A 14,297-nucleotide genomic window follows, 5' to 3' on the forward strand; every position below is an offset into this window, starting at 1 on the left:
TACACCGTCAGCCCTGACAGTGAAGGGGACAAAGGATCAGTCAGCCCAGTTCCCGAAGAACATGGCCTCGCTCTTCCCACAATTTACCTTGGCTCCCGAGGCCAGTTCGAACTAGTCACAGATGTGGATCAGTCTGCGCACCGACAGCAGATCCGAGCAGAAGACGGCGACATCGTCCATGTACAGGGAGGCTTTGATCTGAGTGCCTCCACTGCCTGGGATCGTCACTCCTCTTATGCCTGGATCCTTCCTGATGGACTCAGCAAAGGGTTCTATGCACCACACGGAAAGAACAGGGGAGAGAGGACAGCCCTGCCTGACCCTAGATTTAATAGGAAAGCTATCTGATTCCCACCACTACTGCGCTACTGATTTTAGTGTAGAGCAGTTGGATCCAATTGCGAATTCCCTCCCCAAACCCCATTTTGGAGAGCACATCCACCATGTAGGTGTGCGATATTCTGTCAAAGGCCTTCTCCTGATCCAGGCTGATGAGGCAGGTGTCCACCCCACTGTCCTGCACATAGACAATTGTATCCCTGAGCAGCGCTAAGCAAACATCACTATAAATAGACCTGCTGCTTGCAGGGCATTGTGTACACAAACCGGCTGCTGCATTTGTCTACATGATAACAGTGGCTACACTTCAGAACTACATATTTGAACACAAGGAGATTTGGGGCATCTTGAAGACATGAAAAGCGCTATATAAATGCAACCTCTTTCTTTCCATTAGCTTTTATAACAAATTTCAAAATACCCAAATAAAACCATGTTACCATAGTGTGGGGATTTTTGCTTACTGAGTAAGGGTCACGAGGTCAGAACAGCCAATCAACACTGAGCTTGGGGAATCCCATAATGGGGTGGAGTTTACCTAGCCTGGGGGAGTGTATTGTAGCCTTGCTAGAGGCATGCAGCTAATCCACAGCTCTGTAAATAAAGTTCGTTGTTCAACTAAAGAAGCCTCTCGGTAGTACATCTCTACACATAGGATACTCAGAACAGTAGTGATAAAAACCTAAAACCAACGCAAACAAGATGCTGAGGAAAGTTCTAGAAAAAATTAGTTTTGATGCATGAACCAGCCATTTGGAGCTTATTTCTATCCTAATTACATGCTTAAATTAGGAACAGTTGCATGGTCAATGTGAAGGGCCTCAGGCGGGGACGGGGGCGTGCAGATGCCATGCCGACATGCTCCACCCAGACCCACCCCGCAGCAATAAAACACTGCGGGGCAGTCTAATGAGGGCCGAGAGGGACTTCCACCCCTCAGTGGGGCAGAAGTCCCACCCTCTGGAGCTGCTGGCCAATCAGACTGGCTGGCAGCTCCATTAGTCCCAGCAGCACCAGGAAGGCATCAGTGGCCACTTCCGGGACTGCAGAAGGGAAGCTGGCCAAGGTTCATGGATCACCAGAGGAGTGAAGTCCAGGGTCTTGGGTCGGAAGGGTTTGGAGAAAGTCAGGAAGGGTGCGGAGCAGGTGGATTTAAGGGAGGGAATCGGTAGGAGGGAAGGTGGAGTTAGACCTAAAGGTGGGGCTGCCCCATGATTGGAAAGGGGCAGCTGCCGAAGGGCAAACCCCCCTTCCTTCCCGCCCTTAAATGTTTAAAGTTTAAAAATTGGGCTTCCCAATCCTGCCTGGCTGCCCACACCAAACATTTATATGGTGTGGGCACCATATTATCAGAGTCAATTGGCTTGAAAATAAGCCTAATTGGCCCTTAATTATTCTTTTAAATATAGTGGAAGACTGATTTCGGTACCCACCTGCACCCCATATTATGGGGGAGAACTCAGGTTCTCAGGTGGGTGGGAAGATGGTGGGATAGATACCCACCCTATTTTACGTGCCCCTCCCGCCCATGGAAACGACGCCTGTCAGGGGCACGTAAAATTCAACCCCTTATGTGGATAGAAATTTTGTTTCAAAAGTAAAATATTTTTGCACTTGCCAAAACAGAATGTTGGTTGGGGAAACAAACTCACAGATATTATTTAGGGCTGTGATGGGCCTCCTATAGTACAGGATTTCAAATTTTAATTTCAAACAGGAAGTTTGAAACTGATCATAAACTGACAAACAAAAGATTTTCAGTATAGCCAAAGAAAAGGGGAGACAGAGAGAAATTGTTTCACACAACAAATTGTTATGAGCTGGAATGCACTGCCTGAAAGCATATTGATAGCAGACTCAACAGTGACTTTCAAAAGGCAATTAGGTAAATAATTGAAAAAGAAAAATTTGCAGTGTTATGAGGAAAGAGCAAGGAAGCGGGACTCTCTGGATACCTCATTCAATGAGCTGGCATAGGCATGATGGGCTGAGTGGTCACTTCTGTGTTGTAAGATTCTAGGATTCCATTTGTAAGATTCTAGGATTCCACTATATTCCATATCCCAGTTGGTTTAATTTCCTTCTAGTTAGCAAGATGAACACCAGTTTGTACTGAATCATCAGCTCCTTCGCACTATTGATCTCAAGTACCACCTATTATACTAAAGCTTGTATGCCATAAATACTCACCTCCATTTTAGCATTTGTCCAACGAGGCACTTCTACAACCATGTTAAACAAGGCCTGTAAAAGAATGCAACATCTGAGCAACAGCAGTGCATAATCTTTATTCATGATGTACATCTGATGTCATGATTCAAAGCTGTAATTTAAACAATAAGCGGATGTTGATGATTCTCGGTGTGTGTGGTCCAACAGCCTTGGGTTATGATTTGTGGGTTATGACTGAATGCCTATAATTACCTCTAATAAAGCCAAATAAAAAGGAATGTTGGATCTGATTAATCACTATTTCCAAAAGCATCCCACCTGTGTGTCTGGATCTTAGAGAAAAGGCACAATTGGCACTTCAAGGAGGATTCTGCAACCAAAAGACCTTTGGTACAATATGGGATATTCTGGACAGAATGAACACATGATAAAAAGAAGCGACGGTTATTTTGTTAGCTCATTGAATGCTAAGTTGGAGGAAAGTAAAGGGGCAAGGTGGAGAAGAATGCAAGAGTAGGTGGGGGAAGGACCAGAGAGAGCACCAGGGGACTGGGGTGGCGGAGAGGATACACAGCACTGCGATCGGGGGGGCAGACAGTGCTAGCGAGTGAGGAGGAAGGTCAGAGGGTGCTGTGGGTGGGGGGAAGGAGTCCGGGGGGCAGGTGGGGGAGGGAGGAGGATGGAAAGTGCAGAGGGTGAGGAGGGGAGAGCAGGCGAGCAGGGGGTGGGCAAGGCAAGAGCCAGGGAGGGCAAGGAGAGCGCGTGGGGAAGAAGTGCACAGGGGAAAAGGAGAGGGGAAGGAGGGAGGAGAGGGGGAGGAGGAAGGAGAGGGGAAGGGTAGAAGGAGGGAAGAGGATATCGAGATAGGAGGAAAATGAAGAGGGAAGGATGTACTGGCTCAAAATGGTTGAGAGATAGAAACTGGGGTGATGTGGTCAAGTCAGATTTCTGTCCTCCAATCACAAAACAAGAGACAGTGTGGCTTGTAGCCTGGTCATTCACCTGGTTTTGTAGCTAACAGTCCAGGTTTCAGCACATCTGCCCTTGGTCCGGTGCTGGCTGCCTTTCAGTCCAGTATCTTGAAGCTTGAATTCCTGTTTCAGTCACATTTGACTCCCATTATCCTCACCACAACACTGATCCCCAACCTCAGTACCAAAACATCAGCATCAAAATAAACATAGCACAAAAACTTCTCTAGAAATATTTAAAAATAATGAATTGAATTGTGAAAGTCATGACATGAGAGAATGGGTACCAGGAATGAGAGATGATGTTCTGTTCATTATACTTGTGATGCATCCTTCACTGAATCAGCTCTGACTGTGGGTGGGAGTCCAGAGAGCAGAGGCTGAAACTCCAGAAAGCATTCAGTCAACCACCTAGCAACTCAGGTTACTGGCAGCTGGAGGCTTCCCTGAAGATGAAGCGATTAGAATGGGAGGGATCAGCCGCAGCAGGGAGTGAAGGCAAGGGCTAGGGGAAGGCTGCAGCAGTGGGTGCCCATCCCCACAATGGAGCCAGCCAGGTCAGGAGTTCAAGTTTGGCTTGCTATCCACTCCTTTTTTTTTTGCAAAAATATACTTTATTCATAAATCTTCAACAATATTTCAAACCATTTCAAAATCACCATCACAAAAATACAATCAGGTTCAACTTTTACAACATGAATCACATGGTGTATCAGTACAAACAATGAATATTACAATCATTGGCAGACATTCATTTTGAGCTGCACATCCCGAGGGGCTCTTTACAGTTCCCAGCCCCTTGGTGCACTATGGCAGAAAGGTCTTAGGCAGTGACCCTTCCCCATTACGCCTTTGCGGTGGCTGCCCCAAGCTTTAGTGTGTCCCTCAGCACGTAGTCCTGGACCTTGGAATGTGCCAGTCTACAACACTCGGTCGGGGACAACTCTTTGCGCTGGAAGACCAACAAGTTAAGGGCAGATCAAAGAGCGTCTTTTACCGAGTTGATGATCCTCCAGCTGCAGTTGATGTTTGTCTCGGTGTGTGTCCCTGGGAACAGCCCGTAGAGCACAGAATCCTGTGTCACAGAACTGCTCGGGACGAACTTCAACAGAAACCACTGCATCTCTCTCCAGACCTTCTTTGCAAAGGCACAATCTACAAGGAGGTGAACAACGGTCTCTTCCCCACCACAGCCACCTCGAGGGCAACATGCCGAGGGGGTGAGACTCCTGGCGTGTAGGAAGGATCCACTCCCTTATCCTGCACCAGCAAAAATTGCCGGGGTTGGGAATGGGGGTGAGAGTCCTGAAATTGGGTTCTGCCCCACCATTTTTAAATGGCTTCAAGGTCAGCCTAACTACCCAAAAATGTGGGCCTATGTCTCTATAAAGTCCTGGATACCATAATACCTTATGGTCCGAGCATTGAACTCTGAACCCCACTATATACTTTCTGCCAAAAAATAACTGTTCATCGCTACTCTCTGTTTCCTATCACTCAGCTAACTTCGATCCATATTGGCCACTTTCCTTTTATTTCATGGGCTTCAGCTTAGTTGACAAGTCTATTACGGGGGTGGGGGCAACCAATCCTGAGATTTATACTCAGTTGGTAGGGGTTCAGGATGGAATGTGTCATGGTCCTGTTAAAGTTTCTGTGGGAAGGCAGGAAATGTGAATATTTGTTTAACAATGAGATTGAGCATTTCCACTCATTTGGGAATCAAGGTTCAATATCTAATTTGAAAAGAACACAGTTCTTTCTTAGAAACAACCAACTGATACAATTCAGCTAAAACAAAAACAAAATTCAGAGGATGCTGCAAATCTGAAATAATCCGAAGAACAGTCCCTGACCTGAAACATTCACTCTGTTTCTCTCTTCATAGATGCTGCCAGACTTGCTGAGTATTTCCAACATTTTGTTTTTAATACAATTTGGCTTTTCAGCCATGGAATAGTTCCTGTTTCTAATCACATATAGAATGATGACTCAGACAGATAATAAAGAAACTCCTGACTGTCTTTAGCATTTTGTTTTGTGCAATCTGCGTTTCTGGGAGTACATACCAGCCACTAATATTTTTCCATCTGTTAATTGAGAACAGTCCCAAGGGGTGGAAACTTGCTTATCCTTGCTGCCCCTAGAGTTTGGTAGCTTTTAGAGTTCGAAATTTAATCTGTGCCTTAAGGAAACTGAGTGAAGTTATTTTTCCTCATCTTTATTAACATTCATGTCAAGGATTTCCAAGGATTGCTGCAGCATTGTACATAGAAGTAGGGAAGAATTGCGCAGAGATTTCAAAGAAAAGGCTTAAGGTAACATTAGATGGGCCGCCATTTAAGTAATGGAGAACAACTTGCATTTATGTAGCGCCGCCAATGCAGTATAATGTCTGAAAGGGTCTCACAAGAATGTAATCAGATAATAAATTGACACTGGGCCAAAGAAGGAGACATTAGTTCCTAAAGCTCCTTGGTTAAAAAGTTTCAGGTTTTAAGAAGTGTCTTAAAAGGAGAGGAAAGCAGGAAAGGAAAGAGAGGTAGAGAGGTTCAGGGAAGGAATTCCAGAACTTAGGGCCTAGATGGCTGAAGTCACAACCACCAATGGTGGGGTGAAGGAAGTGAGGAGGCACAAGACGCCAGAGGAATGGAAAATTCTCAGAGGTGGTAGCTAGAGAAGGATACAGAGATAGGGAAGAGCAAGACCATGGAAGAACTTGAACACAGGAATGAACATTTTAAAACTGAGGCACTTGAATTACATAATATTACTCTGACAGCACCGCCTATGGATATAATATTATGAGAGTACTGTTACCTTACAATGGTTTTTATAGTTGCATAAATTCTATAATGTTAAATATCTTGTGTCTGAGCAAATTTGCACAATTTGGCTTTTGGTTGCCATTATTCTCAAAATGTTTTTTAAAGAAATAGTCACCTTTTTTTCCAATATTTCCAATTTCAACTGTCTAAACTAAGAGTTGACCAAAAACATTGAAACAGGAATATGCCATTCAGCTCATTCTACCATTCCAATTGATCACGACTGAGCTATATCACAAATTCATTAACCTGTCTTTGATCCACATCCTTTGATACGTTTACTGAAAAGGAACCATCAATTTCAGTCTTGAAAAGGTCAACTGACCCCCAGCATCCAGTCTTTTAGGGAAGAGTGTTTCAATCTTTCCTGTAGCTGTGTTTAAGACTGTGTCCTGATTTTACAACAGAATGGCATAGCTCCAACTTTAAGATTATGCCCTCTTGTTCTGTGTTCCTTACCAGAGGAAAGAACTTCTCCATATCTATCTTGGCAAATCCTTTTCCTTATCCAAATCCTTATTTTATACACCTCAATTATCACTTCCCAACCTTCTAACCTGAAGGGAACACAAGTCAAATTTATGCAACATGTCCTCATAATCTAAGCCCTAAAGACCCAAAATCATTCTGGTAAGACTGCACTGTATCCTCTTCAAGGCTAATATATCTTTCCTAAAGTGCAGTACACAGAAGACGCAATATTCCAGATGGGATCTGAACAAGACTTCATGCAATCGTAGAATAATTTCCTCCTCTTTTTATTCCACACTCCTTGAGATAAAGGGCAACATTCCATTAGCTTTTTTTCAATCACTTTTTGTACCTGTGCACTAACATTTAATGATGTATTTTCTTCACTCCTTAATGATTTCCATTCTCTGGTCATTGAGAAAATTATAAAAATCAAAATTTACATATTGAACAAAAAAGCTCCTCCTCAGTTCCCATTTTTTTTGTTATTTTATTATCCAAAAGTATAAGAAATGACCTTGCTACTCCCTATGACCTACAGGCATTCCTCTCTAATCCTCCTCAGTTCCTGGGGGAGCAGGGATCACAAGTGGGGGTTACACTCCCAAACTCCAAAGCTGTCAAGAGGCAGCGAGCAACAGAAAGCAGGAACAATGAACGTTGTTGGAAAAGATGTTGAAAGCAGTTAGGCCACAGTCAGGCTTTGCTCTGGAGGGGGATATGTCCAGTATTTCAAAAACATGTTTGAGAATGAATGTAGCACAATTCACGCTTTGAACTAGTAAGAACTCAACTCCAACCTGGAGGCTGGAGATTTACGCTTTTGTTGGGGGTGGGGGGGAGGGGGTGGGGTGGTGGAGGCTCTGCAGCACCATCTGGTGGTGCAGCTAGACCTGCTGGTTGAAGGATGGCAGCTGGCTCATTGTTTATTTCTAATGGGAAAACCTATTGAATTGACACCTGCAGGCTTTCTAGGGATTAAGGACAAGGCAACTGCTGACATTTTACCATGGAAAATCCCATAGGTGATGGTCAACACCTCTACAAACAGCATGTAACGTAACGTAAGTAGCAATTTTAGTATTCTCGCTAAATTCCTGCAGCGTTGCACGCTGAGCCAATATCAAGTGTGGTCTTCAGAAGATGGTAGAGGAGGACAGCTACATCAATACTGACAATCAGGATCCTGAGCCACTGAGAAAGCTTAGCTAAGTTAAATTGCTTGCACTGGAAAAAAACTTCAAAGGTTTCAGGATAGATGAATGCAGTTTAAGAGCAAACTCTGTAGAAATTTGAAATTCACAAAGGGAAGATGAATATATATTTCAATTCAACTACTTCATACAGAGAAAGGCAGCAGAGGTGGAGATGGACGTGAAACATAGAAATAGACAGTGCCAAGTGCAATGTTTTTCAAGGCCAGCTTTTGTTGCCCATCCCTAATTGCTCTTGAACTGAGTGGCTTACTGGGTCACTTAGGAGGGCAATTAATGGTCAACCAAACTGGGTCTAGAGTCACATGTGGGCGAGACCAGCTAAGGATGGAAGATTTCCTTCCGTAAAGGACATTGGTGATCCAGGTGGGTTTTTATAACAGTCGATGACAGTTTCATGGTCACCATTACTGAGACTAGCTTTATATTCTAGATTTATTAATTGAATTCAAATTCCATTAGCTACTGTAGTGGGATTTAAATCCATGGCCCCAGGGCATTAGCCTGGGCCTCTGGATTACTAGTTCAGTGACATTCCCACTATGCCACCGGTCTCCACATATGTGACACCTGGAGGGGGAATGTTGAGAAGTTATGCTGAAATGTTGGGAAAATATGAAACATTAAGACACAAGACAATTGGGCTATGAAGAGAGTGATAGCGACGAGTGAAGAAGTAGTTGCTGTGCTGAATAAATGTCAAGTGGGAGGAAGTGCTGAAAATTTTCTGAAGGAAAATCAGGGGCATCTAGAGAATTTGATGATGATAAATAACAAGCACAGAAGAGGGTTAGCGGAATGATGAGTCAGACCAGTAACAATGAAAAGAATACAGAATCAAATAATGGAGGCAGGAAAGACAGAAATAAAATACTTGGAATTACTGAGCAAAGGAGACTTTGGAGGTTTATTGATCTATGGACTCAGAAAAAGAGCTCAAAATTGAGAGTAGGATTAAAACAGCAATTATAAACAGGACCAGGAGTGAACATGGGAAATGAAAATACGAAGAGGATGATCTAGATTGTTCAATCATGTACAAGGAATTTTGTGAGTCAGTAGATTACTTTACATCTCTCCTGATTTGACATCAACAGAAATAAAAATCAGGAGAGATATGGGCTGTGGACTCACTATAACCTGTTTAGAACTATCATCTAAAGTCATGATTAACCCCCAGGAGTGGAAGTGAACAAGACTAAAAGAAACAACATTGTAAGCGGGAATTAAAAGTACAGGTGAGAGCTGCAACTAAGATCATAAGATTTAGGAGCAGGTGTAGGTCATTCAGCTTCCCAAACATGCTTTGCCATTCAATAAGATCATGGCTGATCTGATTATGGCCTTAACTCCACTCTTCTGCCTGCCCCCCATTACTTTTGACTCCCTTTGTAGACGAAAAATCAGTCTAACTCAGTCATGAACGGATTCAATGACAGCCTCCACTGCTCTCTGTGGAAGAGAATTCCAAAGACTAACGACCCACTGAGAGGCCAAATTCCTCCTCATCTCAGTCTTAAATGGAAGATCCCTTATTCTAAAGTGGTCCTCCCAGTTCTAAATTCCTGCAGTATCTATCCTGTCAAGCACCCTCAGAGCCTTATATGTTTCAACAAGATCACCCCTCATTTTTCTAAACTCCAATGAGTATAGGCCCAACCCGCTTCATCTTTCCTCATAAGTCAACCCCTTCATTACAGGAATCAATCTACTGAACCTTCTCCAAACAGCCTCAGATGTAAGTATCTACCTCCTTAAGTAAGGACACCAAAACCATACACAGTGCCCTACGTACAGTTATACTCCCATGTCTCTTGCAATGAAGGTCAACATTTCATTTGCCTTCCTAATGGCTTGGTCTAACTCATGATAATTTTTTTGTGATTCATGTACAGCAATACCTAGATACTTCTGTACATAGCATTCTGCAGTCACTTTCCAGTTAAATAATATTCTACTTTTCAATTCTCCATACCTCACATTTTCCCACATTATATGCCATTTACCAAGTTTTTGCCCACTCACTTAACCTTTCGATATCTCTTTTTAGACTCTTTGCCCGGATTTTCACAAAGTCTTCAGAACTCCAAGGACCTTTAAAATGGCAGGTGGGATCAGATCCGGAAGTCTTTCCCCATTTCCGACAGATCATGCTTTCGCTGGTGGGAGAAAGGGGGTGGGGCATGACTCACACATGATGGAAACCCAAACTCAGCAGGGCTATTTGAACTCAGTGCTGAGTTCAAACAGATCCCATTTTCACTGTAGCAAGGGCTACAGTATCCACAGTATGTGATAATGAATTATTAAAGAGTAATTGTAAATGCTCTTGAAAATTGGATAAGGCCTGTAGAACTCTCAAGCTGTGAAATTAATTAAATACCAAGCCCCTTTAAGTTTTTTTAAAATTTCCAGCGATGTCCATATCCCATGAAAGAATAAAGAATTACCCCAAGAGCTATCATTATGTCATTACTAATGCTTGGCTGCTTTCCACAACCAATCATTATCTCAGTAGGGGATCCTAAGTTCACATTTTGAATGAAAGCTTAAAGAGGTTATCAAAGGATCAGCTGTCTTTGATGTGGAATTATGTTTTTTTTATGAGGGATTAAATACTTGAGGGGATTTAACTGTTTTGAATAGGACCTTTCATGAATGCGGATGTATTTTTCACCATAGTAAAGGCTGCAGTGGATATTCAGATCTGTACTTTATTACATCACAACATGGCTCCTGAGATCTGCTCATAATGTATACTGGGTAAGTTGGCATGGAGGGTGCAAGGGCAAAGGGTGGTGGGTGGGCTGGTATGAGTTGGTATTAAGTAGGCATGGGTACTATAAGGAACAACTGGGGGTGGGTGGGGGGCATGCATTGATATGGGGGTGGATCAGGGTGAGAGATTTTGAGGGATAAAGGGGAGAGGGCCCAATATCTAACAAAACTGGGACGAAGTCTGAGAGAACAGAGGCGAGCTTTTTAAACAGCCCCCCTTAGCACACGGCAGCTTCTGTGGCCACTTTGATCTGCAATTAGGGGTGGTGCTGCCTGACTCGAGAGCGAAAATCCTGGCCTTTGTGTCCTCCTCAAAACTTGCTTTCCCACCTTTGTATTTTCAGCAAATTTGGCTACAATACAGTCTGTCCCTTCATCCAAATCATTAACATAGATTGTAAATAGCTGAAGCCCCAGCACAGATCTCTGTGGGACTCCACTAGTTACAGTTTGCTGCCCTTAAATGATTCATTAATGCCAACACTGTTTCCCATTAGTTAGCCAATGCTCAATCCATGCTAATATATTACCCCCAACACCATGAGCTCTTATCTTGTGCAGTAACCTTTTATGTGGCATCTTATCAAATACCTTTTGGAAATCCATTGCAAAACTCCACAGAAAATCTTTGGAAAACTGCAGTGCCATTCAAAGTACAGATTGCAAATCCAGCCGATTGTTTAACAGCAAGATATGAAGGATTAAATCGAGAATGATACTGACTCAAGATAACAACAGATCGCATCTAGTGCAGCAATTTCCATTTAGATGTTGCTTGGGCCAGTGCATCCCTATGTTCTCAACAGTAGGTCTGCAGTTCATTAAACTCAAAATACCAGTTAGAGTATGAGAGAAAGCAAGCTAGTAATATAAAGATGGATAGTAAGAGTTTTTATAGATATTGAAATAAGGAAAGAGTTAACAAGGCAAACATTGGTCCTATAGAGAATGTGTCTGGGGAATTGATAATGGAAAGTAGGAAGATGGCAGATGAATTAAACAGGTATTTTGCCTCAGTCTTCACTATAGATGACACAAGTAACATTTGAGACATGGCTGTAAATCAGGAAATGGAAGGAAGGGAGGAACTTGAGAAAATTACAATCACCAGCAAAGTCGTATTGAGAAAATTGTTGGGCTGCAGATTGAAAAATCCCCAGGTCTGGATGGACTTCACCCTAAGGTTTTGAAAGAAGTGGCTAGTGAGGTAGTTTACGCACTGGTTTTAATTTTCCAAAATTCCCTAGATTCAGGGAAGGTTCTATTAGATTGGAAAATAGCAAACATAATTCCTTTATTCAAAAAGGGAGGGAGGCAGAAAGCAGGAAACTACAGGCCAGTTAGCCTAACATCTGTCATAGGAAAAATGCTAGAAGCTATTATGAAAGATGTTATAGTAGGGAACTTAGAAAAATTCAAGACAATCAGGCAGAGTCAGCATGGTTTTGTAAAAGGGAAATCATGCTTAACCAACTTATTGGAGTTTTTTGAAGGAGTCACATGTATTTGGATAAAGAGGAACTGGTGGATGTACTATACTTAGATTTCCAGAAGGCATTTGATAAAGTGCCACATCAAAGGTTATTGCAGAAAATAAAAGCTCATGGTGTAGGGGGTAACATATTGGCATAGTTGGAAGATTGGTTAGCTAACAGAGGGCAGACAGTTGGCATAAATGGGTCTTTTTTCTGGTTGGCAGGATAGTATCACAGGGTTCAGTGCTTTTTACAATTTATATAAACACTGGGACAGAAGGAATGGTGGCTAAGTTTGCTGATGACACAAAGATAGGTAGGAAAGTAAATTGTGAAGAGGATGTAAGGAGGCTACAAAGTGACATAGATAGGTTAAGTGAGTGGGTAAAAATCTGGTAAGGGGAGTATAATGTGGGCAAATGTGAAATCAATTTTGGCAGGAAGAATGAAAAGGAAGCTTATTGTCTAAATGATGAGAGATTGCAGAACTCGGAGATTTAGATGGGTCTGAGGGCAGAATATTAAGCTTGGCGGGAGGGCGCGCGCCTGACCAGGCCAAGCATAAAATGAAGCGCGATGACGTCGGGCGAGTGTACTAACGTCATCGCGTAGTCCCACGATATTTCATTTGGCGGGCACACGTCAGCCGGCCAACAATTAAAAGGTCTATTAAGGCCATTAAGTTATCAATTGTTGTTGAGTTATCAATAATGGTTGACGGGCAGGCGAAAAGGCCAAGCGGCCTTTGCATTTTTTTGGAAACCTCATCCACGGGCGGGATGAGGTTTCCAAAAGCAAATACAAATAAAATAAAAACTTTAATTAAAAACATGCCCCTGCTCATGTGACAAAGTCACATGAGGGACATGCTTTATTACATTTTTCTATTGTTTATTAATTTTTTCAATATCTTCTTCATCTCCCTGAGGCAGCTCCATGCATCAGGGAGATTATTCAGTGCTCTCTCACTCGCATGCCTTAAATGCCCCACAGTGTGCTGTCAATCGCTGGCAGCGGTCAGCATCCCGAATGCCCCTGCCAATCCCGCAGTCTAAGGGCAAAATTCTGCCCTGGGTGTCCTAATGCATGAATCACAAAAGGTTAGTATGCAGGTACAGCAGGTAATTAGGAAAGCTAATAGAATGTTACCATTTATTGAGGGGAATTGATTACAAAAGTAGGGAGGTTATGCTTCAGTTATACAGGGCACTGATGAGACCACATCTGGAGTACTGTGTCGCCTTATTCAAAGAAAGATCTAAATGCGTTAGAAGCAGTTCAGAGAAGGTTTACTAGATTAATACCAGGAATGGGCAGGCTGTCTTATGAGGAAAGGTTGGACAGATTAAGCTTGTATTCACTAGAATTTAGAAGAGTAAGAGGTGACTTAATTGAAATCTTTAAGGTCCTGAGGGATCTTGACAGGGTGGATGAGGAGAGAATGTTTCCTTTTGTGGGAGAGTCTAGAGGTAGGGGTCATTTTTTAAAAATAAGGGGTCGCTCACTTAAGACAGAGATGAAGAGAACTTTTTTCTCTCAAAGGGTTGTGAATCTTTGGAACTCTCTTCCTCAAAAGGTGGTTGAAGCAGAGAATTTGAATATTTTTAAGGCAGAGCTAGATAGATTCTTGATTAACAAGGGGGTGAAAGGTTATTAGGGATAGGCAGGAATGTGGGGTTGAGGTTACATTCAGATCAGCCATGATCTTATTGAATGGCGGAGCAGGCTCGAGGGACCGAGTGGCCTACTCCTGCTCCTAATTCGTATGTTCGTATGATATTATTACCCAAGTTCACAAGAATCCATAGGTTGAAGGAATTCTGACATCAAGTTGCTCAGAACCAAATTAGAATCATAGGTAGGAATAAGGTTTATGAATGAGCAGTCATAATTTCCATGTCCCTTTGTTAAACTGCTACTTCAATTAAATGTGAACGTGACTCGATTTTTAGAGCAAAGATGGAGAATTTGTAAGCCGTGGCTCAGTGATAGCTCTCTCAGGTCTGAATCAGAACATCACACAGAATCCAGACTGACACTTCAGTGGAG

At 42.8% G+C, this 14,297-nt stretch overlaps 1 protein-coding gene across 4 annotated transcripts in view; it reads right to left on the reverse strand.

Moving 5' to 3' along the window:
- The window catches only part of LOC121277297 (inorganic pyrophosphatase-like), a 75,190-nt gene that overhangs the window by 43,552 nt on the left and 17,341 nt on the right, over positions 1-14,297 (reverse strand). For 2 of the 4 annotated variants that reach the window (XM_041186582.1, XM_041186580.1), the window contains exon 3: positions 2,530-2,583. The exons of the other annotated variants lie outside the window; for them this stretch is intronic. In XM_041186582.1, the coding sequence (XP_041042516.1) occupies positions 2,530-2,583 (54 nt within the window). The remainder of the gene's footprint in view (positions 1-2,529; positions 2,584-14,297) is intronic. 4 annotated transcript variants of the gene reach the window in all.

The sequence above is a fragment of the Carcharodon carcharias genome, chromosome 4 (genome assembly GCF_017639515.1).
Source record: "Carcharodon carcharias isolate sCarCar2 chromosome 4, sCarCar2.pri, whole genome shotgun sequence".
NCBI lineage: Eukaryota > Metazoa > Chordata > Chondrichthyes > Lamniformes > Lamnidae > Carcharodon > Carcharodon carcharias.